Here is a 26257-nt window from a genome sequence, read left to right as displayed (position 1 = left end):
CACTGCAGCGACCTGGCCCAAAGCTCTCCAAATTAGCTCGTTTCTTTACAGCCACGTTTGGCTTGTAAAGGCGGCCTATTTTTAGAAGGAGCATAAGCACAGCAGAGGGAGAGCAACCTGCTACCTGGCCCTGGGCGCCAGCAGAAAGGTTTTTGCAGTGGCTGCGTTACACAGAGCAACTGCTTCGTTTCTTGCCCGCTCCTCCCAACAAAGAGGTTTGCAGTCAGGCCTTTCAGACAATCTTCCTTTAATACAAAGTCAATATATCTACATACACAGTGGTATGAAAACCACTTACTGTTTCAGTTTGAAATAACAGTGTGAAAGCAACAGCACTTTGCTCTCATACAAAGAAAAAAACCTCCCCCCTCCCCCAACTTGTCCAGTAAGATTTTGCTGCAACATACTTAGAAATTTGGGCAACTTTCACACAAATAAGAAGTAAAATCTTGAAGAAGCCTTTTGTTTCTTTTTTTTCTTTTCAGTTAAAGACAGGAAAGAGGTTGTTGTGGGGTTTTCTGGGTAGCACTTGATGGCCATGATTACCCCTTCTAGAAAAATAAAAAAAGGAAAAGTCCCAGGCAAGCAGTGTTCAGGGCAGTGCGTCTTTTCCAAGACATGCTGTCCTCTGTGCACCTCTGCAAGAAAACTCCTTGTCAGTCACATACACTTGCACGAGTGTTGTATCTACCACCCAGCGCACAGACAGACTTGGGCCGTTACCTACAAGACACCTTTGATGTTAAAAAGCCCCCATGTGCGCGCTGGCGTGTGCCACGGCTCCGGCGTCGCCGTCTTTCTGTCTTCAGTCATTGTAAGACACTGGTGTTGGTGTTTGACCTCCCAGTTCAGCCCTGGCAGGAGCGGGCAGCACGGCCACAGCTGAAGGGGAGGGGGTTGGCACTGCTGCCATGTCCAGGCCTGCCTTCCAGAGACATGTGATATGTCTGAGATTTAAAACAAAAGAACCCAAAAAAATCCAGAAAGGACGTTTTGTTCTTACATGAGCAAGTTAAACCTTTTAAATGGTAGAAAAGCAATATGTAGAAGTAGCAATTTGCACTGCATTTTTATATATCACAGCCATTACACGTAACATTTCTACAGTGAAAAAATAGACTGTCTTTGAACATAATATGAACAAATAAGCAAATTTTTCTTTTAAATTCATTGACTGATATTCTTTGTCTTTTTTTTTTAAAAAAAAGGAAAAAATACACTATTTAAAAAAAAGGTAATGTCACTTGTTACAGTTACATCGATACTTTAAAGAAAGCCACTCACAGTATATGCCATTGAACACATCTCACGTGATCTTTCCCCGTTATTTATACAGCTAGGGCATGTTCGTAGCTGTGCCAGTGAGCGTGGGGTGACGTGGTACTGGGACAGTCCTGAGTCTCTCTGCCTCGCTCCCGGAGAGCCGCTGGGTTCAGCAGCAGTTGGTTATTAGAAATAAATTTCTCAAGGGCCCTTCTGGGGCTCCTCTCCGAGAGCTGCTCCCGGGGCAGGGGCTGGTGGGGCTGGCACAGCTGCCTGCAGCAGCAGTGGGGTGGTGTGAATGTGCAAAGAGAAGGGGAAAGGGGCTGCCTTTCGTTACAGGGCGTCCCACTGCTGCTCAAATTAACACCTTTGTGGTCGCTGGATGCGCTAAAAGGGGGAACGGAACCAGCAGTCAGCAAACCCAGCCCAGGGGAGCTGCCAGCTCTACCCATCCCACCAGCGGGCGAGGGGAGGGGGCCACACCACACAGCCAGGTCGGGGTTTTGTATCTCTTTCTCTATAATTTTAAATATCCTAAAAAATAAATTTTGGAATTAGAAGAAATGAGGAATGTTCCAAGTATTCAAAATGTGAGCTATAAAACCTCTCGCGTGGCAGGGGCATTCGGTGAATGCTGTTTGCAAGGTGCCTGTAAGCCCAGAATCATCCCAATGTTGATACTGAGGTTATTAAGACTCCAGCTAGAAGAACTCCTGACCCTAAGTTTGCCTAAGTGTTGAGATTTAGTTCCTTTTCTTATCTTTTACAGAACACCTTCAATTCTGCAAGTGACTTCCTTTAAAGACTGCCAACTATATTAGTAAATAAACTGAACTCTAATGATGTAACCAAAGTCGGTTTCCTTCCCTTCTCCAGCAGTAACGTTTCGCAAGGTGTGTTTTAGCTTTTGGATCTGTTTCAGGATGTCCATACGTCGTCCACAGCGAACACCACTTGAGGTAACAAGAGCAGTTCACCACTTAAAGCAGTCCTTCAGCAATCTCCTGAGCTGCCTCTTCACGGTCCAGGTTACAACATGGAGTTCCTGAAGGGGTGTTCCTTTCGATCCTTCCCCCTGCTCCCCAATGCATTGTCCAGATGAAAAGGTACTTCTTCTGATTCAGTTTTGTAAGTTCAAGCACTCCTCCTGGGTCAAAAGAGGCCTTCCAGGACTTAAGTGGTTGGTAAAGTCTGCACAACGGATGGCTTTTTATGTTGCATAGTGATCAAAACTTCCCAGATACTCCAGAGCTGCCTGGTAACAGAACTGGTATTCATCCTGCAAACAGTAAAGAGAACCAGCTTCAGAGGTTTGAAAAGCTCTTCAGGATCCCTGCCCTGCTTTCCAGTTAGGACATACTTGGGCAGGAACCACGCACAGACTCTCTTTTATTCTCAAAGAGCCACAAACTACAGGGAAAGGAAATCCCTTCCCTTTACTGTCTGTGCATCTCACAGACACCAACCACCCCACCACAAACCGGCTCTGCAGCCAACCTTGGGCTGTGCTTAGAGGCAGGTGAGACCCCTCACCTCAGAGGTGGGATGAGATAAGAATCAGGGCTGGCAGACTGGGCTGAAATCCCAGAGATTGAGACTTTATAATCCCAAAGATGAGACTTTATAACAATAGGATTTTTTTTATTTTTTTTTTTTATTCTGTTTTTTTTCCATCAGCAGTGCAGCCTGGGCTTGCTGAGTAATCCTCAGGTAAGGGAGAAAGGCAAAAAGCACCCTGCAGGCAGCCAGGGCAGCCGAGGGACTGGCTGCAGCCCCCTAAATGGTGACAGAGGACGGGTTCCCCACTCCACCTCACCTCTGTTTGCACCATAGCAGGTCGTTGTGTTCGCAGCATCTTTACTGTCTGGAAAATATCTACAACACCCTCATAACGCATTCTCTCCAGGACGATACTCAATGTGATGAACACGCCAGTCCTGCCCACGCCAGCACTGCAGAAATGGGAGAAAAAAAGGAAACTATGTTACAATGTTCCAGTGCTTCTCTAAATGCTGAGGTTATGGTATGGTTGAGCTGTGTCCTATGAACACGAACATGTTAGAAGTGGAGAGGCTCAGTCAGTCCTCCGGGAGGTGACAAATAGTAAAACTGCCAGTATGTGACCCAGACAAATCTTTGAGAGAGTGAAATAATAAAAAAAAAAAATCAAAAGCTTTAGGTACTAGTAAAACGGCATTCAGTGTGAAAATTATTACTAATATGCAACGTTAGGCTTTTTAAATAATTCGAAGAATGCATTTATCCTCTCCTGCCTTGGGGTAGGGAGGTGCAATTCTCACCACCAGCAAACACAACCCAGCAGTGTCAGAGGAGTAGAACTGGGCTAAGATTGGTAAAAATACTTCTAATTCTGCAGGTCAAACATTGATAAACACTGTGGTTCCCATCTCCTTCAGCATTCCATGTCTCCCCTGGATATACAGGGTCAAAGGCCTCATGGGCAGTACCCAGGTCTGAAGGGAGATGAGTTTGGTTACAGAAGCAACAGTGTTTGGCACCCTCCCCCCTCCAGACACCCCCAAGAAATACGTCTGCAAAGATGGGGTGGGAAAGGAGGGAGATAAATGTAGGATTTTAATTCCTTCTGCTCTTTTGCATCCTCAGATGCATCAGATGTTGGCATTTGTGTGTGCATACCTGCAGTGGACAGAGATGGGGCCATCCTGGCCAAACTGTTCCTTGGTCTTATGTACCTGGCCAATGAAATCGATAAAACCTTCTCCTGATTTTGGCACGCCTTGTTCTGGCCAGTCAGTGAACTGGAACTGACGAACAGTTCGTGACTGACCATCCTGGGGGAGAAAATAGTGATATTTAAAACACCCTGTAGTGGTGGTACTGAATACAAAAGGCAAAAAGCCCCATTTTGTTGCTAGTTCATTAAGGGGCACAAAAAGTTAAACCAACTTTGTGTTATAATCAAGTGAACACACACATATATATATGTATATAAAATCTAGATCTACAATGATGAAGCTGCTCACGGTGCAGCTGAGATCTGTCAGCACAGCTCTGTACTCCTGGCAGGTGTGCTGAAAGCCCTGACCACTGCAAAGACTGCACAGATGCAAAGGAACATTCAAGGTGAGGTTACGGCCTCTCTATCAATCTTGAGAAAAGAGTTGCCACAGTGTCAGAATTACAGCTGACAGGAAGATAAATCTTGTTCTACCAGGACTGATGAGGCATCTTCCTTCTCAACCTTGCAAATAGAATCATCTGGTTCTACAATAATGGCAACCTCAAAAGCAGAGGACTCTACTTTGAGAGTGAGGGTTACATTTGCTAAACAAATTTCAGAAGGTACCGAAATGTTCTTTCAGAGGAGAAATCTGACATTGAATCCAAGATTATTTGAGCAAATGTGCCCCTTTGAGATGAGTATGGGCGGTTCCTCTGAAAGCCAGAGAAGTGTATGTTTTCTGTAGGGCAGAGTGTCCTGTGCAAGTCTGTGATTTTATTTATTTATTAGCTGTTTGGGGAGATACTATTTTCTGCTTTCATCTCATATACTGAAGATAGATATATAGATATATGTAAGATATACTGAAGTACAATCTGTGCGTGTGTGCCCTGTGCCTCATCACAACTCAGCTCTTCTCCACAGATGATAATCCCAGACTTTCACAGAGAAAGTGTTTACACCTCGGTCTTTCTTACGGGAGACAAAACCACGCTGAAGTCCCGTTTTAGGGAAGGCAGCTTCCTTATCACTTGGGTTTGAACCACTCCAGCCCCCCCAGCTACAACCCTCGGGGGCACAGCCTGCCCCCTGTGCAGAGCTTGCTTACCCTGGCATCAGTGACCTTGAACTCTCGCAGGATGTACTGAGGCATGTTGTATTCTGCCATGGGATCGACTACAAAGTACTGGTAGCGGGCAGAGCGCTCTGCTGGCCAGTACTGATGGCACTTTTCCTGCCAAGGGGAAAGAAAGGTCTCTGTTAGCCCCCGTGCTGCAGGTATCCCCCCCCCAGGCTTCATGCAGCGCACACTTACCCGACCCATCTCGCGAAGCTTTGTCAGCATCACGACAATGGTGGAGTTGTTCTCCCACAGCATCCGCCAGAAATCCTCCGTGGTCTCTGCCAGCGGCCCTTGAGTGGCAATGTACGCCTTCTGCTGTCTGCAAGAGAGCCCAAACCCCAGGGGTGGGTCAAGGGGGGGGTGGAGAATCGCTGGGGTAGAAGCTTTGGGAAGCGCACACCAAGGCTGCAGAGCAGGAGAACAAATGGAAATGCTGGGGAAGAACTAGAACAGTGCGAGGTCTAAAGGGGTGGGAGGGGTTTTTGGTGCTAATGGTCAAAAAAATGCCAGTGGTGAAGCTTTTTCTAAATACCATTGCAAAGGGGTAAATCTAGATTGCTCTAGCCTGATGCTCTGTCTGGAAGAAGGTGCCCGATTCCTGGAACTAGCATCCACGTTTGCTGGGCCTGGGCAGCACCAAGAACTGCCCTGCCAGGTGTGGTGATGCCCCAACCCCGGTGTCCCGGCCAGGGCCAGGGCTGCTGCAGACACCATGAGGTGAGGAAGGTGCACGTGGGGCTGCCTTGTTCCAGGGGAGGGCTGCAGCTCCTCGGGCTGGAGCACATGGCATGTGCTGCCTGTGGGAAGCTGTCAGAATTGTAACATCCCCGAATCATAGAAGTAATAAAAAGGCTAATCCGTTTTTAGAAACCTCCCAACAGCAAAATCCACCCCTCACTGACACTCTATGTTTAGGACCTGCAGCTGGAGAAGGGTTTGGTTCGCTTCAAGGGATAAATAATTTTAAGATCACGGAGAACAGAGCTCATCACAAGGCTGCACTTGAGTCTGCGGGGGGGTTGCTGGCCATCAGCACGAGGGCACTGACCTCCGGCACTGCTGTGTTAGGCCTAGCCCAGCCCTCAGGACGCGGCACCCCCAGGCTCGCCCACATCCTCCCCGAGTGCAGCGAGGGCCCCGTTACCTGTAGCCATCGATGAAGCTGGCGTTGATGTAGTCTGACCCCTCCACTCCTCTGATGGGCTGGAGGCAGACCCGTGTCGTCTCGTATGGCATGATGTTGACGAGGCGATTCTTGAATTTGTTGCATGGGAGGTTGGCGCTGATGAACCTGGAGGTGTGGGCTTTGGAGTTGGCGAGTCGCTGAAGGCAAAAGCAGAGCCACAACCATTTGTTCAGCTTTTTATTTTTTTTTTTCCTTAAGCCCTATGCCAGCCCACTTGACTCGCCCTCCGTGTTCCACCGCACAGTTCTGCCCGCTGCTCCCTCCTTTTTTTTGGGGGGGTGGGGACAGAGTCTGAGACCATTCCCTAAGCAAAACTTTCAGAGGAAAAAAAAAAAAAGTTTAAAAACCCAATCTAAGGAGTGAGCAAATTCAATCTCGATTTGAAATGACCAGACAAGCCTCCTGCAGTAGCAGGTAGGTCTCCCCTGGGAACTGCAGTAGCATAAGGCAGAAAAGTAATTACTTCTCTAACATGGAACTAAAAAAGTTCCCATCAGCCTTATAAAGGTTCCCTGTCTGCTAACGCACACATGCCAGCCCAGCAAGGCTTCTGTGAGGAACACAGAGCCTTCCCCAGTGACTGTCCCCATCAAGCACCCACCATTACCTTGAACTCCAGCTCCATGCCCGTCACGTGCTCTCCGACTTCAATCTGTGCCAGTTTCTGGATGTAGGTGTAGAGGTTCCTCGCTGGGACCTCCGTGTTGCCACAAGCAACAGCCTCAAGCAAGGCATCGTGTATAAAGCTGTACTGGTCTTCTGTCTGCACCATGTAATTGCGCTGCGACCTCATGAGCGTGACGTGCCCGTAAATGTCCACTGTCTTCTCATGTTTTATCCTCTCGAGCATGGCGTCGATCACAATGAAGCAGCCTGTCCGTCCAACGCCCGCACTGAAAAAAAAAAAAAAAGGGGAAAAAAAAATGAAGCGATGGGACTACGCTGCCACTGAAGAAAGATAGTCCAGAAGGCCACCCACGAGGGAGGATCTTTCCACTGCAGTAACACAGGGGAGAGACAGATGCACAAGGCAGAGAGTGAACGCCAAAGGCACTCGGTGGCTGGGAAGGACCCTCGGCCTTGTGAGCACAGCTATTGCTGGCCAGAGGCAAAGGAAATCTTGGCAAAGCAGCCAAATGTGTGCGTCCAGCTGTTGCATAATTTTGTTGTATTAAAGGAACTGGTGCTGGTGAGCGCTGCTGCCCACTCACCTCGGTGTGTTGCTCTTGACATAGCTTAAAAATACTGTGTTGGAGGGTTTGGAAGTTGTACAACAGGGCCTGGAGGACAGTGGTGACACCAAAGCCACGGCAGCCCTGAGTCACTCTAGTGCGTGAGCACTGTGCTGCACTAGGGCCACTAAAGCCTGTGCCGGGACCTAAAAAGCTGTTTGTCTGAACCCCACCTGGGCCAGTGCTGCCCTAACAGCTGGGAGAGGCTGCTGGATCAGAGCCAGCAGAGGGAAAGGTCCCCTCATCTCCTGTGCCCATCTGCACGCAGCAGCACTCAGGCTTAGCCCCAGAGTTTGCAGCGTGCAGAGGTTTGCTTTGTTCAGCTCAGTTTAGCAAAAACTTCCCAGACCAAGTTTGGTCTAATGTCACCTGAGGACAGGATGGAAGATGAAAAGTTGCCTCTGGTGACGTGCCTATTCCCCCTTTGTACTGGTCTGCCCCGTTTCTGCTGCCTCTTCATCTGTGACATCCCCAGGACAGGAGCTCTCCTGGCAGACACACCACGATGACAATTCTAGGCAGGGGGCTCTAGGCTTGAACAAAAGCCTGGCACAATCTAAGGGCTTAAAAAGCACGTTTAATCACTCAGATCTTTCAGCAGCTGAGAAACTACTGATGTTGTAATGAGTAACATGCGTCACCTCTTTTCCTAAATGTTTTTGTGCATCGAGGTAACATCAAACTTGTGTGTAATGGCATTTGTGAATCAGCAGGGCTCTGTGGGTCTGGGCATCGGCCGCTGCTAATAAAGGGTTTCCTTTTACTATTCCAGTGCAGTCCCTTTCTTCATAAAGCCCCCTTGATCTCTGTTAATTAGACTACCTAACACCTGAACCAAGCAGGTGACTGAAGCTTTGGCAAGAATTTAGCAGCTGATTCAGGAGCCGGTTCCTGCACATTGTGAGCTGACAGCTCTCTTTATTCATTTTCTGAGAGGTGCACGATAATTGCCATCTGCAAGGTTAGTGATAAGTTGCCCACTTACAAAGACTGTTTAAATGGCATCCTCTAGGAGAGGCAGGATTAGCTTCCCCCAGCAGCCTGTAAAATTCAGATCTCTTTACTCAGTGCCGAGTAACCTGCAGGCTCCTCCACACCCTCCCAAGGAACACAGGGATTTATCTAAGTTGAGGCTGCAAGCATTCCTCGTCGGGTTGTAAATTGAATTAGGGAATGCAACCTGCCCATAGGGGCCTTCAGTTTGTCATTATCAGAACGGCTGCAGCACTCAAAAAAACCACCCCTCTTTCAATCACTGTCAGCTCTCCCTTTGACAGCTGAGGCAGCTCTGCCTCCCGAACACCCGACGCAGCAACACCAAGCAGCTTTCTAGGCTGCACTTGATCTCTGTCCTCTCCCATTGTGACAAGAAACAGCCCCTGCACACAGAACCAGACACTGGCACAGCACGGGGCGCTTCCCATTGCTATCAAGATCTGAGTGATTTGGTGCAAACTAAACCACTCATCGTCTCAGGAAATTCTGCGCTCAGTGAAAACCCCAACTATCCTCCTCAGCTGCTGCCTGGGGATCCACTTCACAGGACAGCTCTGGCCTGCTGGGTACTCGCTAGGACACTACGTATATCAGCTTCATCCTCAGCTTCTGCCTCCCTCGCAGCCGGCCCCACGCAGGAGCGGGGTGAAGGGAATCGGTACCTGCAGTGCACCACGATGGGACCAGCGTCAGGGGGGTTGCAGGTTTTCACCCGTCTCAGAAAAGCCAGGAAGGGGGTGGGGTACTCGGGTACACCGTGGTCAGGCCACGCTGTGAACTGGAACTGGCGGACCTCCCGCTTCTCACTGGAGCCGTTCTGCAAAGACAAAAGAACACCAAGAGCAACGTGAGGTACCAGCACACGGCCGGGCCTGCCCGCGCTGCCTGCCGGGGGCAGAAGAGGAGCGGGAGGAAGGTCACCTTGTGGAGGGAGAACGTTCGAACGCAGAACGTGGCCAATTCAATGGTATCGAGTAACGTCACTTGAATCATTCCATAGGTGTCTGTACCCCGGCCCGGCCAGTACTGGTCACACTTGATCTGGAAGACAGGAGGCATTGCTCAATGCTGGAACAAACCCTGCGCTGCTGCGGGGGAAGCTCATTCCAGAACTGGCCTGAGGTTATCACAGGTGAAGCTGGCCAGGTCACAAAGGAGAGGGAAGGTGCAAAAGTCTTTCCAGAGCACCACGATAGGGACAGACCCGCCTTGAAAAGCTCCGACTGACTAAGCACAGGCTTTGATGCACCACATCAATCATGTAGACAATAGACTGGAATGATCCTGAAGATTAGAGTGAATGTACTGGGGCTTGTTAAACAAGAGAACCGAATGTGAAACTTGCCACATGATTAACTCCGAGACAGACCTACAAAGCATGCAATGGGATTGAGTGTCCTCTTCTCTTGGAGTTGCAAAGGAGGCTGCAGCTTTCCAGGGTGAATGGTTTGTTTTTTTAAAAGCAATGAATCACTGAACTTTCAGGGTGCTGGCAAAACAGGCAGAAATCCCCCACTGACATAAATGTGGGCTGCAGATCAAAGGGATTTGCTGTTCCCCAACCCTACCCTCCAATCCCCCAGGATTATGACTAACTAGTCATCCCTCTCATGCATCTTACCCGTGATTTCTCCTCCAGCTTAGTCATCATAACAATAGTAGCTGAACGCTGCTCCCACACCATCCTCCAAAAGTCTCCAAAGGTCTCTGGCAGAGGCCCCTGCGTGGCGATGTAGGCATTCTGCTTCCGGTAGCCATCAATGTAGTTGGCATTAATGTAATCGCTGCCCACAATTCCTGTATTAAATCAGCAAAAGCAAGTTAGTGAACTGCGCAGGACTTCATAGTTGGAAGCATGAGGAGATCTTTGCAGGAATGTTGTTAGAGATAATTCCCCTAAAAAACACCAGAGCCTTCATGCCTTGCTGGGTTAGAATCACGGCTCTTTGTGAGTAACAGGCTCTTTCCAAGTCTTTCCCAGCTGAAGCTCCTGCCTCCAAGGTCTGCATTGCAGGGAGACAAATAACTTCTTGCAAAAATTAAAGAGACTGAATATCAAGCCTTGAAACCACGGTGGTCTTACTGGTGTTGCTAACAGGACCGAAAGTCCTGGCCTAGGGCTCTTGCTTCAGTGGTCTCAAATAGGACAAAACCAAGTCCTTGTCCCCAAACGCTCAGAGTCTGGGCAGTAAACGCACCTGGCTGATGCACTGCGCAGTCTATAGTCTAATCCCAGGCAGTGAGCTACAGCTGGACAAAGCAAGGAATAAAACCAGGCTTGATTCAGCCAATAAAGGCTTTGAAATTACAGGCTTTGACTTGCTTTAAATTGTCTGCTGTCAGTTTTAGGAGTGGGGTTTTTTTCCATTTGCATGAGTTACAGGCTATTGAGTTACAGCTGCTTGCCTGTGTCCTTGCTTGAGGGGTTTGATACGAGTGGCAGGAGGTACTGCCAGAGTGAAGAGGGTGATTGGGACGTGGCAGGAGAAAACTGCTCTGAAGTTAAAATGGACACTGGCAAGCAGGGATGTTCAGGTTCAGCTTTCGAGAGCCTCCGAGATTGGCACAGAGGATCCGCACTGTTTGGCGATTTGGCCCGTTCCTAATTACAGCAGAGCGGCTGGCAAGGTTGGCAGGTTTCTGCTAACCTATGATTAACTCGGTACAGAACGCTTAACTCCTGTCTCGAGGGGGAGCCAAGGGTGGGGAGCAGCACCAATATGAAATTGGGTTGCTAGTCCTCATCCTGCTGCAGCAATAGGCATTGCTGCTTCTGTTGGCGAGGTGCAATCCACGCTGAATTGCCTGCCAGTCCTCAAGGGTACTTGGTAATTTCAGCTGCTGGTAGAAATGGCTTTTGATTAAATTTCTGGAGCGTTCCCTGCCCCCATCCCTTCCCAATCTGAAATTTCAGGAGGGAAGGCGGCTGTGCAGCAGCAGCAGGAACGTGATCAAGGCTGAGCTTCCGGAATTAATCTCCTCTCCAGCCCCCTCGGGTCCACTCTGTAATTTAAAATGGTGGCCATGAGCTCCTGCAATGTTTCGCTCTGTGACAGGCCCAGTTACAGAGAAGTCACGGAATTAAAGCCACTACTTCTTCCCAACCAAGCAGACGCTGACAGTTTGCAGCCTTGACAAATCCAGATTTAAAACAAAGAGAAAGCAACAACTAATTCCTCCGACTCCTTTCATCTTCCAGCCCTCAGCATAAAATACAGCCTGGTAGGAAGGAACACACCAGCCAAGACGTGTCAGAACCTCTCAGATGCTTGAAAATTAAACCTTGGCCCGTCACACTTGCACCACTGGTCCCTCCCGATGCCACCTGGGCAGAGCTGGGACTGCTGCCTGCATCCAGCCCCGTGCTTCTGTTTTCCTGAGAGTGGAGAGCAGCCCGAAGTGTCCTTCATTCCTACGGCTGAGCTCCTCTCTTTTCCCTTGAATGACACGGCAACTTTTTAAAGACTTTTCTTTCCTTGGCTCATGCAATATTAATCTCAGAAGAAAACCAAGCCAGAACAGAGTCATCGTCACAATGAGAAATGTTTAAAATCCTTTCATGGCAGACAAGACCAATCCAGATTTGTGCAGCTTTCTGGCAAATCACCATGATCTGTTGTTACCTCAGGAACAGTTCTTCTGCATCCCTCAGAGTTACCTCAGCAGAGGGAGATCATTCTAGCAATTCCTTTGTCACAAAGGCTTCTGAATTAACCTTTACATTCACCAGGGGGTTATTAGGACATCCCATATCCTCTCTGCTCAGACGATCAGCTCTTGGCAGCGCTAGACTAGCCTTAAATGTTTTATCCGTACAGCACAACCCCACGCAACCCCAGATGACGAAACCTGAATATTATCTCAGCAGCAGCAACCAAAGCAGGTGCCCTGTTAAACTCCATCTCCTCTCCACCAAAAGCCCCTCTTATCCTAGTGTGCACCAGAGCAACTCTGTCAAGAGCCACGAGTTGTGAAATTTAATGTAAATTTTCTGACTGCACCATCACTCACATAAGAGGCTCAGGAAGCAATTTATGACCTACCAGGCTAACACTAACCCCTTCTTATTCTTACCCTTTTAGGGGCCAGGACTGCAGCAGGAGCTGCATATCAAGTAATCTTTATGCCTGTACAACTCAGCAGCCACATCTTTGCTATGTTGCTGACACGTCTGTACAATCAGCCCTGTGCTTACTTCTCATTCAACCGCTGTACAGATACACTCCACACCCATTGCCACCCACTGCCCTGTTCCTGCTCCCTCTAAAGCACTATGTGGTCTGAATTCTTCCTGTTAGTCAGAAGCATGGATCTCCAAGTAAAGGGAAGACAGTTTCTTGATAAACCAGCCCTTGAAATAAGAGATTGCAGCTCCAGGGAATATGTCAGTCACCAGAATTTAACAAATGCCTGGTTTACAGAGGTATCTCCTGCTTGCTAAACTCCCAGGGAAATGCTAAGAGAAGAATATAAATAGGGAGGAACGGAAGGGAGAAGAGCACGTGCAGTAGCACCAGCACTAAGGTGTAGGAGCAGAGATGCTACAGTACCTTCGATGGGCAGCAGGATGACGCGCGAGTGGTCGTAGGCGATCACGTTTGCGTAACGGTTTTTGGGCTTGTTCACTTCGAGGTTGGAGTGCTCCCAGGTGAACTGCTGGCCAGGGTCGATGGACTGGAGGAATTGGGAAAGAAAACGGAAGAGTCAGGGAGGAGAAAAGCAGCAGATCAAGCTCCGAATACCTTGTTCCGCGTGGGACAGATCCTGGCTCTGACGATCTAGGTGAGGAACGCAGCGTTCGCCGTTTGCTCCCTCAAGAACTGATCTTTGCTGTGAGAAGCCGCAGCCCGACGGCACAGCGTGCTCCCATCCCACCTCCCTCAGCCCCCAGCGCGGTACCTGAGATAATTCCCCCTCTGGCACGATGCAGTGCAACCCAGTGGCAAAAGCATCAGTGCCATGTCAGGCTGCAATAGAGGCCCTGGATCGTACTTCGGCTGAGGCTGCGCTGGGTTAGGTACAGCCCCGCGCTCCCAACACTGACAAACGGCCGGCAATTGGGAGGGAACAACAGGAACAATCACGTCAGGATGTATTTATGAAATGATGAAGAGGCTAAATCTGTGCATGGTTAAACTAAACAACGATTAAGAGGGCATAAATATACCAGTGTCTTGGTGAGCACTGATACCTGGGGAAGAAGATATTTAAGGTCGGACAAGGTTTATAACCACGTGTGCAAGCAGGACACGAAACACCAGGGAGAAAACTTGCTGTTGTGGGATGCAGGAGGGGACTGGGCTTCTCCACAAAGAGCAGAGATGGCACGACTTGGGACCACAAAGACTCGGTGCTGACGGTCTCCCAGGTGCAAAGGGGGAGAAAGCCCCACGGGAGTCTGGCAGGAGCAGGCACCTGCCTGCTCTACAGGGCAGGACAAGTGCATCTCCCTGGACAGAGAAGGGGTAAGGACCTTGGCCCTAAGAAACTGAATCAACATGGCTTTTTCCTAGAAGGGATGAAGGAGTCAACAATGCAATGCACTGGAGAGAAAAATCCTCTTTGCCTGTCCTGGTGATTTATGCCAGGTTTGGTGGTTGCTTTTTTTTTTTTTTTTTTTTTTTCTAAAGTCCAGCTGTCCCAGATATGGAAATTAGGTTAATTACGTTTACCTCTAAATCCTCAGCCAGAGAATTAAATAAAACAAGGGCTTAATTCCTTCATCATTTTGCAGAGCCCTAGGGGTTTGCCTCAATTGGAGGCTTGGCAGGAGCGTGCTGAGTTGTTTCCCACTGCTCCCTCTCCCTGCCCGACCCTCCTGGCTGGCGGGGGGGACACAAGGTCCCGCAGACGCCTGCCTGGATTTGGCCCTTTGTGCTCGCAGGGGTCAGCCCTTACCAGGCCCCTGCTCCCGCTGCCCTCCCCTGCCTGCGCTGACCCCAGAGCCCCCGGGGCAGAGCTCAGCTCCAGGGCTACAAAACCACCCGACACCAACGTCCTCTTGCGCTCTCGCTGCGGAGCATTTCTAACTAATGGGTATTTATACTGTTGTAATGTGTCTGTTTGCTCTCTATCCCTCTAATCTCGCCTCGCATTCATTTCATTAGCGATGTTTGTTTAGCTCTGGCTCTCCCACTAGAGGAGGTTGTGCTGGAACGAAGCCAGGGCACTTGGGATATTGCATTATGCAAATCAGTCTTTGAAATCTGGATAGAGCAGATTAACAGGCTGCTGCTCCCCCCGCACCCCAACGTGGGGTGAAAGACCCCAGCAGAGCAAATGTGCCTTCTCCAACGCGCAAACCCCCCCTCCGTGGGTGCGGGGCTGGGAGTACAGAGCTGCTTCACGCATGCCGATGTTTGCAAGCCAGACCGGGGAGAAAACATCCCAGAACCAGCCCTTTGTTCAGAAAATACCCCCTCGCTCTCTGCCTGCGAACAGCACTAGGCAGCCTAGACTGGTTATTAGTCTAAAAATATCGGGGTATGTTATGTCTTTGAACAACAACAACAAAAAAAATTCAGTCCTGTGTTCAGCCTGCAAGGAAAGCAGCCTGCACGCCGCCAGCGCCGGCCGTCGCACGGGGATTTGTCGGGTGCTGATGCAGCCGCGACACCGCGAGCGGGTTTGGGCACGCGCACAGCCGTTCCCCTCTGCTGACACAGATGCCACCCTACGCAGTGGCACTGGGCACCTGGGGGCTGAGATGCTCTTCCCCTTCCCTCCTCAGTCTGCCCTGGGACTGGCCCAACCCCTCAGCCCCGTCAAGGTGGGAGTTGTACAGTCTGGGGGAGGAATTTGAAATGCAAGTGCAGCAGCCACAGCTGGTTGCCTGCAGGAGCCTCTTTCAGTGACCAAACATTAGCAGGAAGGAGAAAAATGAGCACAAAACCCCCAGACAAGACAAGAAAGACACAAATCATCCTGTTTTTCTCAGCGTTAGCTCCATGGCTGCTGATCATGTCAGCTCTGGAGGACTTACTGTTCATTTTGTTTAACTTCAGCTATCTAAAACTGGGTATCACGCTTCTTGGCTTGGTCCCCTCCATGTTCAGCAACAAGACACAGGCACCCCTAAGGACAACTCCCCATCCGTCTGTCTGGCAGACATCTTCCAGAAACGTATTCCCCTCCATGAAGGGAGCTCAAACCCTGCCCCAAATCCCCACTCTTTGGACAGAAATGCCTCACGGAACAAGCCTCTTTTTTATGACCTGGAACTGAACCTAGCAAGGCACTGAGCAACTACTTTATTTTCTATATTTAATTTTCTATACATAAATCGCTTTTTTATTTCAACTAACCAGATCCTTAAAACAAAGCTACGTTTATTTGGATGAGGGCCTGGCTGAATTTCCTAATTCCCTGGCTCTGCAAACCCATGCACAGCACTCACTCTCGCTCATACCTCATACTCTTGGGACAATTTCAGGTTATCATTAGCTTTGAGATGCTCTGTGTGTTCAGCCAGCTCGGAAACGGGGATTGGTGGGTGGCTGAGCATACCTAAAAGACAAGACAGCAGGAAAAGAATCTCATTTAATAATGACTAAAATTCACAACCATTGCGCATTTTATAAGAAAGAAGAAACAAGAAAAGAAAAAAAATTACAATGTAAGATCTGCAATGAAAGTAGGGAGGTTAGAAGAGAAGAATTCAGGGCTCGAAATTGTGTCCTTGGAATTAAAAAATAAAAATCAAGGAAATAAAAAACAAACAGTAAAATGAGAGTGTTCCCGTGATGGCCCCATTTTCAATGTGTAAATCAGAGCAAAACAAAAAGGAAAATCCAAAGAGCAGATGCATGTTAGCAATTCCAATAGTGGACTTAAAATGAGCAAACGCTGCCAGAGGAACCTACGCAGCAAATGTTACAGCACCCGCAATGATCATAAACAAACTCCAACACAAAAGAAGGGAAGGGGCAGGGATCCAGCCAACCATGGTGATGTGGGGCAGGGGAAGGGAATGCAGATGTGGGGAAGCAGGGGAGGCTTTTCAGGAATTGTCCTTTGCACAACATTGGCTCTGAAAGCTTCTTGGTGAGCTCATGGATGCAGCGGTTTAACCTTCACCGCTCCAGGAGTGCAACCAGGTATGGAAATGTCAAGCACTGGCTCCTCTTCCTGCTGACGGCCAGTGGATGATGTTCCTGCTAGAGCACAGCCCGCAGACACCAGCACTGCGCTGCCCTCGCCCTCCCTTTTCCACCTACGGGGCAGGCGGGTACCAACCCCGTTGCAGCCTCTGCTGGGGAGGTCATTCCCTTTGTGATGGGGAGGCAAAAGATCCTCTTGCCCCTTCTCAGTCTGGGGGATGGGAAACAATTTGCTGGGGAGACCGATGCCTCATGGCCCTGGTTCACCCGCTGCCCCTGCAATTCTCACCAACACTTAAGTTGTGCTCGTACTGAGGCCGACAGATCTGCCAGGGCACAGACTCGATCTTCTCTGAGCTGTGCTGGCAGTGGGAGGGCCACGCTGCCCCAGACTGGTCAGACTGAAGGCACATCTCGGCCACGAACGGGGCTGAGCAGCGAAGGCAGACTCAGTGTTCAGTCTCCAGCGTGATTTGTACATCCTGCTCCGAGAGGGGCAGCTGGAGCTCCGGAAGGAGCAGCAATCCTTCCCATCCTATCACCTCAAATAGCTACGCCACAAATCAAGGTGGAAAAGCGCTCCGTGCTTTGCTCATCTGCATTGGATTATGTTTTTCCAAAGGCTTCCCGTGCTGTCTGCCAGCCGACCCCGCTACGGATGACAGCGGCCAGGCGAGGACAGCAGCATGCCAAGAAGCCCTGGGCAGTGCCCCCAATGAGAAGGACAGGAGTGGAGAAGAGATGGAAGCCAGGGAGAATTTCGAGCCCCGTGGGTGTTGGTGTGTGACAAAGCAGCGGCGGTGGCAGCAGCATGGTCAGATACTCCGAAAACTCAGCACAGAGATGGCAAAGCAAGCATGACATCCTCAGTTTTACAGTGACTTCTAGAGAGATGCTGCCTCCCCCAGGCCTGGGGACAGGACGAGTCTGCCACAGAGTGGGGATTTGAGCCACCACTTCAACAGGTTTCTCCTAAGCTAACTAGACATCTATTTTCAGCACAAGGAAGTCTGGCTGAAAATAGAAGCGGGGCGGGGAATAGACCAAAAAAAGCTCACAAAAATAACCCTGAAGTATTCCGGAGGCTGCGCTGGCTCTGTTCTACTGTGCTGAGGACCAGGGCAGAAAGTCTCTCCCAGCTCATGGAGGAGAAGCTTCTTGTTAATCTTTTGCTGTCCCATAGCCCATTGCACCTGGAGAAGGATTTCTCCTTTGCTTCCCACCCCGGACTGGAAGGTGGCTGCTGTCCACCCCAGCAATGGATGCAGACTGGGGGTGCTGGGAGGAACTGGTCCTCTCTCTGCCTGTGTGGGACGGGAAGGCCACGCTGGCTGAGATGCCAGAGATCAGAGACCAAACCAAGTTAATGTTATAAACACTCTTCTCAGTGTCTGTCCTTCTGCCTCTGAAAGCAAGGGCTGGAGAGGGCAGCAAACGTACCTTCAGCTGTAGCATTAGAGCAAAGCCAAACCCTACTCAGAACAACTTCTGACAACTCAATAAACCATCTCCAGATCTCTGTGGGTCACCCCCTCACTGACTTCTTCCCCCCTGGGCTGGGAGGCAGCCGGGCAGCTCTCGGCCCAGCTGCTACCACCCGACTCTGCTGCAAAAAGCCAGAGATTATTTGCTGAAGCGTGCTTAGAAACAGTGCTGTAAATGAAATCCCAAATGATGAACACATAGGTTAAAAGGAAAAACAACCACAATCAGAAAACCTAGTAATGACAAGCAAGCAAGCAAAACACCCCCAGATTCTCTTTGGCTTAGAAGTCATGGAGCAGTACACGTCGCTCTCTCTGAGCGAGCGGGCTGCATGGCAAAGGCCCACTGTGACAATCTGGAACGAGAAGTCACATTCCCCTTGAAGGCATTTCACAAGTTTCCTTCATAAAAGCTCCAAGAAAAATCCTCAGTGTGACTGGCTCCTGAAAACCAGCTCTGTCTCTTTGCTGGGGAACATCCTGCCCCCACCTCCAACCCGCTGTAAACAGACACTGGCTGAGAGCACATGGGAACTTGCCCTGTTTTGCTGCTGTTAAAGACACAAATCTCCTTGTCGGATCAATTTCTAGGGCTCTTTATAATAAAAGAAGAATGGAAACCTCTGCAGTGATAAACATTTTCCTGGTCAAAATGCCAAGTGCATGGGGGTTCCCATTAAGATCCAGGAGGAGTTTGATATGAAATGAGCCAGGAGTGGCACTTCCCAGTGGCATCAGCCAGCACTGCTGCATCAGCTGCAGCAGCGTCTCTTTTGTCTAAAAAAGAGATACTGAATTAAAGCAGACAAGAGGGCAAATGGCTCAAAGGTTCCTCTGCTCAGTGGCCTCCTGGCTACCTGCGGGGCTGCCCCCCAGGGAAACCTCCTCAGCGGGGAGGGTGGCAGAGGGAGCGCTGCTGTGGGCCCAGGTTCAGCCAAGGATCAGTGCGGCTTGAAAAAACACAGAAAACCCCTCTGTTACAATAAGGGGGTTGAGGGGAGGTGGCAGGTGGGCTGGAACAGTATTGACAGGAGTATTCAATACCAAAAAGACCAATATTTGGATTAAACTATTCTGAAAAATGTCCCAGCCCTCACATCTCTGAGCACAAGCAGCATCTGTGATTCTTCATATTTGTCAGCTGAAACCTCACATCTACTTCCCTGCCCAGCATTGGGGGGGAAAAAAAAAAAAAAATCAAACCCAAAACCCACCCAGCAAAGCTGGGATCTTGGCTTCTAATGGGGATGAAGTCTTTTAGAGCCAGTCTCATCTAACATTTCAATCACTTGAATCTCTCTAATCTTATCACAAAAGACTTGATTCTCTGTGCACCAGCCAACTCGCCAGAAACGTCACCCTAACATCTGTTACATGGGCCAGAGCCCATTTATCCTTGCAAAATCACCACGGCTGGATGACACTCTGCATGAAACCCAGGGGGTGTGGAGACCATGGAGAGGCCTCTGGTCTTTGTGCTCCTGGAACAAGTTGATGCCAAGGAACAGACACCTGCCACAGATGGGAAACGGCCCTTTTCCTTGCCTGACATGAGAAGGTGCCTGCGTGGCTCTCCAGGGCGAGGGGATCGTCAGCTGCAGCTCTGGTTTTCTCTTTCCCCACGTTAGGAAGCAACGGACACAAAAGCACAGGCACACACACACGCACAACGCTCACACACCGGTGCACAGATTGCTTTCTGCCCGTGAACAAATACGAGGGACATTTAGCCAAGCTTCAGAAATGAAACACCTTCGACAATGGGGAGAAAAGGAAGCCTTGAAACCCAGGTCTTTCTCCTGGGACAGCAAAAGAGACACAGAAGGACAGACAGTGTCCCACACTGCTACCAGGGGCTCTATTCTGCTGCTGCTACTACCCTTGTCTTGCAAAAGGCCTGTTATTTGATACTGTAAAACTGGAAGCGCGGTTCAGACAAACAGATGGCACAGAAAAGGGATGAGACGGGCAAACACTGCAGGAATACATAGAATTCAGCAAAAAAACCAAAACAGGAACAAAACAGAATTGGAAAGGAAAGCCACAGAAGAGGAAAAAAATAATAATGGGGGGGGGAAAATGAAACCAACAGGAACAAAAACACACAGGAACTAACTTTCAAAGTCAAACTCAGGGTCACTGAGAGGGCTGCTCAGACCAGAATCTGCAGAAAACAGTAAAAAATAAATAAATAAAATATACACTTTTTTAAAAATTTCATGCTAATAAAAAAACAAAAGCAACATAAATCTAAAGAGGAAAAGAAAGTTATTTTTTGTGCTGATTAGGCTAGGACAGGGTATCTAAGATGTCCTATGCTTTCCCCTCTGAGCTGCACAGATGCTCGCACACACGCCCCCCACGTCCCCCCACTGTTTTGTTGCTGGGGACACGATAGAAACTCCCTGCTTGCTGGACTCTGGGTCATCTGGCTGGAGAAGAGCCTACAGGCCCTCTTCTAAACCACAATAGATTTAATTCAAATGACTGTAATTCAGACAGCACCTACAGAGTCTTCCCCTGCAAACTGCACCACAGTCTCTCCATCATCACCAACACACTCCCAAGCTCTGATTTTCCATCCATTTCCATTTTCACCCGTTTGCAAAATTCTGCGGGAGGCAGGTGACCAACTCTCCCAAATCCTTTAAAACCTTTTACTGCTTTACAAACTATATACCAGAATAAACTAGCTAGCTAAACTCTTTGGCTAGATGAACTTATAAAGAAAAGATGGCAGCATCTTTCTAAAGTTAGACCGGACAAAGCCAGGCAGTCTTTTGAGATCTGCAGGCCTTTGCCTAGCAGAGCCTTAATGGCAGGTTTGCATGTTTTAGCTGCCTTTTACAGCCTCTTAGACCAAGAATGCAGAGGCAGAGCATGACCAAAACAGCAGGGTCAACAGAAGACAGACTCACTCATCTATCGATCACGTTAACTGAAGCTCACAAGCACCCTTAGCTGACTCTGCTATCCTGTGGGGACAGGGAGAAATATCCAGTAAGGCAAACACATGAACCAGCACTTCCAGCTGCTTCTTAGCACCCAGGCTAAGCTGGATGGCCACAATCTTTTATCTTTATTTCTATCTCAGCATAGGTTTCACATGGGGGAGTGCAGCTCGTCCTGTTGGGTCTCACACCACCACCTGGAGCACCCAGAAGCCAACCAGAACTCTCCCAAGGGGAGCTCCTGTTTGCACCCAGTATGTAACACTGAGCACAGACAAATGCAAACTGCTGCTGAGCTGCAGCTGGGGACACTCAGAAGATCTCAAACACCTTCAGACTCTCCTGCAAGAGCACTGCTAAGTAAGGGCTGATTTAGGGACCTAACTGCTGCTGAACTGCTCTGCATTCAGTCTCTGTGTGCTGATTTGAACCTGCACCCACCCCTCAGCTGAGACTCAAATGTTCCTAAGCTTGGGCTGATACCAACAGGTTGTTTCTAACTCTTTTTGATAAGAAGCCCTCAGCTCAGTGCTGCCTTTGTGCTTCCCCAAAGATCCCTGTCCTCTGGGTACCTACTGACTTGCCAACCTCATCCTAAGTAAACTCAGACAACGCTAAGGACAGGACTGGGATGGGAAGGGGAAACAGGAGCTGCAGAAACATTACTAACAAGCACAAAACAGCAAAAAAATACAAACAAACTGAAAACAACAGCCAGCCCCCAAAAAGCACAATAAATTCCCTTCCAAATCCTCAAGCACCAGGAACTCGGAGGCAGAGGCGTGTACCAGTGCGCAGGCACTGCTCAGCATCCCCAAGTGTCCGTCTGCGTGAGGACGTGCCCTGGCCGTGTCAGGGGTGACTTGCAGAGGTGCCATGCAGGCAGCTTCGACATGCATGTACATGGGGACACACGTGTACAGGAAGGAGGGTGCAGCGAGCCTCTCTGCCCGGGGGTTAAGTGCAGTTACTCGCTTGCTCAGCGGCCGGTCGCAGCGACAGCGCCCGCGCTAAGCGAGGAGACGCTGCCTCGTCTGCGCAAAGCAACCAGCTGCCTTTCTCTCTCTCTCCACACAACCCCGGGGCAGGCCTGGCTCCTACCGGGAGTGTTTTGGCACGTAGGCAGAAAGCGCCCGTTGCAGATGTGGCGGGAGCAGCGCGTGCTGGGCAGCCTGCCACGCTTCATCTCCACCGCGCCTGGGGATCTCTCAGGGCGAGGCACGGGGCTGCACGGCAGCATCGGTGGTCCGGCAAGCTCGGCGCGGCCACGGCACTCGCAGCTGTGTATTTAGCCCAGAACGCACCAATTTAGCTGGGTATCCAGGAAAGCCCTTCCTCCTGCCTTGCTAGCACTGGGTAGAGCCTGGGCAAGGCCCATGGGGTTCCCAGCAAAGGTTTCTTTCAGCTTAGCATAGACAAGGCTTGAGGTTCCTTGGCTGCGTCCTAGGCCAGGCCTGGGTCTCAAAGGCAGCACTGCAGCAGCCTTCACGCAGGCACAAAGGGGCTAAGGAAGGGGCAGTTGCTCTGCTCCTGCCTTCCCGGTGAGAAAGGCTGGTTAGCAGCCGGTTACCTGGGGTCTGGAAGTTGATGCGCCTCATTTCCACAGGGTCCTTAGGGTGGTGAGGGGTGATTTCAGCGTTGTTCAGGAGGCATTTTGTCCGTGGCTCTGAATCTTTCCGTTTGCTTTATAAAACAAACAAACAAAAACCAAAAACAAGAAGACAAAGCAGCTTAGCTCATGGGCCTTTTAGTCTTTTCAGCTACTTGGGCTGTGTTCACACCTGAGCATAGTTCCCACTGAAATCAGGGCCAGATGCAGCCAAAGATTGACGTTACATAAAATGCATCAGAAAAGGGATGGGGTTTGGAAGGTTTTGTCAGTGCTGTATTTGATGTGTTTACAATGGCCCAGCAGCCCCTCAGCAGCTTCCTGACGAGTTTGGAAGTTCCCCCTTCTCCTAGCAGAAGTACACACAGGCTCAAGGAGCAGGTGAGGTGCTGTAAACTCACACCTCAGCCTCTCTGCACAGACAAGCCTCCACTGAATTGTGCAGACCTCTGCAAGCAGAAACCTTCCAATTCTGGCCAAGCCATTTTCAGCCTGAAAGAACCAGAGCCAACATAATCATTTGGAAAAGTACAGAATCTCCTGGCCATGACCTTGGACATAAAGTACTGATATTGCTCTGTTGGCTTGTTTAGGAGCTCTCAGTGCCTTGCTGCAGAGAAGTCAGAGCAGTGGTTTTCAACCTTTTTTGATCTGCAGAACCCTAAAAATCTGGGTTCCAAAAACAGTGTAGACACATCCTCTCCCACCACAGCTGTGCCTGCTGAGATCTGTCTCACCTCCTTGCCAGAAGCTGAAGCCCGCTCCAACCTGCCAGCTGAGCTGCGCATATAAGTGCTTCCTAATATATTTTGCTCAAAATGGGTTAGGTTAGCCGAGGTAGTTAAAGTCTCTGCTGACCTGGCTCATTCTCCTTGAGAAGAATTTGGAAGCAAAGCCCAGTGCTGATCTGAAGATGTGATAACCTCTGGCAAGGGAGCAGTGACAAACTGTTTGGAGCAAAACTTCTCCAGCGGGCAGAGAATGTGTACCCACACCCTGAGGCTTGCAAACATTGTCCCAGCTCTTCTAGCAAGATGGCTGTAGAGCTCCTCAACCTCTCCTGCTTGGGTTGTGCAGGAACCTCCAATAATATGCCTGCAGCAATAATGGCAATTACTTAGGCAGAGAGGAGGTTATTCAGTACATTTTTAGCTGTCTCTTAATGTCATTAATAGCTTAGAAGAAGTGGCATGAGCCCTGCCAGCACTGCATGGGGCAGCATTTTAGAATTACACCACTTTGCAGTTTGGGAGTAGTTTATTTTTGCCTCAGTTCTGAAACTGCTGTTAATAGTTCATTGGCTAAACCCATCAGTTACTTCCAGTGAAAGCTCTTCCAGCCTTGGAAATGGTTTGAAGTCTCATTTTTGCAGTCGTAAACGAACTCTGTTAGAAGTCCCTGGGTGATGGGGCAAGAGCAGCTTTTTCAATGGGGTGAGGACAGCTCAGCTGGTGAGATTCTGCTTCTAGTACACCAGTGGCTCAGGGACAGCCTGTATGGAGCAGTCAAACATGGAAAAAACCTGCTTTCACCTCTGACTGCAACACAAATGGGTGTTTCTCTGCTCCATTAACCCAACATTTTATGAGCCGTTTACCGTCACTGCTGCTCAGCTTGAGAAAGGGCCATTATATTTAGGAACGGACAAGCAGGAAAAAGCTGGGCTTTCTTTGCTTTTTCTGCCCTGATTCAAACATGGTCCTGTGCCAGGCTGACACAGGGTTTCTGTCAGGACAAGTCTAATGGTAGGAACTGTATAACAAAGCCCCATCACCAAAGACAGTAAACAGAGCCTAACACACAGCAAGAAAGAACCTAAGTAAATGGCAAATCTGGAGCTCTTACCTGTCTGGCTTGCTGTCCAGGAAAGCAGTAAGTGGAGAGAAGACAAGACAAATGTTCAGGTTAGAAAGGACTTGCAGAGGAAAGGGGAAGCATTTGCTCAGCTCTAATCGTGGTAACACAGGTGGAAGTAGGACCAGCAAAGATTACCCATTTAGGTCAGTGCTAATGAACACCAAGAAGGACCACCTGAGTCCCCGACCCAGAGCACTGGTGTGTCCAGCAGCTTCACACATGCTGGGATGCACATAAGCAAACACACCTGTGCAGATGGAAGATGGAGCAGGGTTAAGAGAGCTCCCTCCATCCTGGGTACTAGATGCCCTAGCTAAGGACACCCCTGCATTGGCCATATCTGCCATCCTGCCCCTTTTCTTTATCCATTTTGCTCAGCATCTGCTCCCTCTCCTACCCTCTTCCACTGCACAGTGTGGCCTGTGTGTGGTCAAGGGGCCCCCGTTCTCATCCACGCACCACGAGCTGCTCAGAAAGCCAAGGAAAAGGGAGAGATTTCCAGGGGTTGCTCTCTCCTGAAGACTCACATTACACCCCTGCTCTCATCTCCCAGCTCCAGCTGCAAACCAGTCTGAGAACAATGGAGGTCTCTGCTGATCCACAGCACAAAGGTGCTTTCTCTGCATCGTCCCCACCGCGCGCACACACACACACACACAGAGCACAGAAAGGGAGCCCCAGGCTGCGGCTGTGAGCAGCTCCTCTGGAGGAGACAGGCAAGAGACCTGACAAACTCATTGCACACATGCCACAACAGACTGTCTATAGACAAGCACAGCTTTACTGAGAGTGCCGTAGGGTGGACTGTGAAGCAGCAAGTGCCTGCAACCCACTGCTAATCTCTCCTGTGCCAGCCAGACCCTCCCATTTCAGCATCTTGTGTCTCAGGCTCCTCTCTCTGGTGCTGGTGGAAGGATTTGCCCTCAGCTGACAACTACAGGTCCAAGGAGGAAATTCCCTTTAGGGGCTAGAGCTGGGGACGTTCAGAATGGTCACAGATCTGGGTAAGAAGCATCTCTTACTTTTTGTAGAGTAGAATGGCAATGACAATGCAGATGATGAACACCACGGCCAGGACGGGCCCGATGACCCAGATCAGCCCTTCCTCTCCATCAATGATCGGCTGCGGATCAGGGTTGTCCAGCTGGATGGGGTCGGAGAACGGACTAGCAGCAAAGGTCTGGAAGACATGAAAGATCGTGGAGCACAGTTCAGAGATGGAATGGGAACTGAAAACAATGGGCAACCATACTGTATGCCACAAGAGAAACTGCTACAGAGGATGTGAGCTCCCTGCAGCACCAACAAAATAATAACAGAGAAAATGCCCCCTTCAACCTATAGAAAAAACTTCTGGCTGTGAGCAAACGTATGACAGGTATCCTCCTCGTCCAATGCTCCAGGCAAGACAGACCATTGAAAGATCCCATTCACACGAAGCTGTAGACTGCCTCGTGCCTGTGGCTCACCTAATCTCGTAGCCAGGAAGGCGCTTTTAGAAAACCAGTTGACTATGTCTCTGTTCCACCACATCCCTGAGCCCTCTCCACTGCCACAAACACTTTTTCCAAGCTCTCATGTAACCATCTGGATTTTGACAGTCAGATGGGATTACAAAGAAAGAGGGAAGGGGTTAAAACAAGAATTAACGCTTAGAAACAGTCTGGTCTGGCAACTGAAAAAATCCAACCCTTACAATTAAACATAAATTAATAAAATGCAGTATGTCTCCTCCGCCCCCTCTGCAGTGAGC

At 49.6% G+C, this 26257-nt stretch overlaps 1 protein-coding gene across 20 annotated transcripts in view; it reads right to left on the bottom strand.

The window, feature by feature from the left end:
* Positions 1-230: 230 nt before the first annotated feature.
* The window catches only part of PTPRS (protein tyrosine phosphatase receptor type S), a 162781-nt gene continuing 136754 nt past the window's right edge, over positions 231-26257 (bottom strand). For 9 of the 20 annotated variants that reach the window (XM_074809089.1, XM_074809088.1, XM_074809087.1 and 6 more), the window contains 16 exons: positions 25527-25684; positions 24493-24504; positions 22609-22721; positions 20204-20251; positions 15913-16010; positions 13055-13178; positions 10126-10301; positions 9426-9545; positions 9167-9321; positions 6884-7169; positions 6235-6413; positions 5283-5409; positions 5076-5201; positions 3922-4076; positions 3080-3215; positions 231-2542 (listed from right to left, as the gene is read on the bottom strand). In XM_074809089.1, coding sequence (XP_074665190.1) covers positions 2474-2542; positions 3080-3215; positions 3922-4076; positions 5076-5201; positions 5283-5409; positions 6235-6413; positions 6884-7169; positions 9167-9321; positions 9426-9545; positions 10126-10301; positions 13055-13178; positions 15913-16010; positions 20204-20251; positions 22609-22721; positions 24493-24504; positions 25527-25684 — 2082 coding nt within the window. In that variant the 3' untranslated portion in view covers positions 231-2473. The remainder of the gene's footprint in view (positions 2543-3079; positions 3216-3921; positions 4077-5075; positions 5202-5282; positions 5410-6234; positions 6414-6883; positions 7170-9166; positions 9322-9425; positions 9546-10125; positions 10302-13054; positions 13179-15912; positions 16011-20203; positions 20252-22608; positions 22722-24492; positions 24505-25526; positions 25685-26257) is intronic. The other 11 variants (XM_074809095.1, XM_074809096.1, XM_074809101.1 and 8 more) reach the window with 3 other exon arrangements.

This window comes from Strix aluco, chromosome 29 (assembly GCF_031877795.1).
Source record: "Strix aluco isolate bStrAlu1 chromosome 29, bStrAlu1.hap1, whole genome shotgun sequence".
Classification (NCBI taxonomy): domain Eukaryota; kingdom Metazoa; phylum Chordata; class Aves; order Strigiformes; family Strigidae; genus Strix; species Strix aluco.
This window is presented reverse-complemented; position numbering and strand designations above follow the sequence as displayed.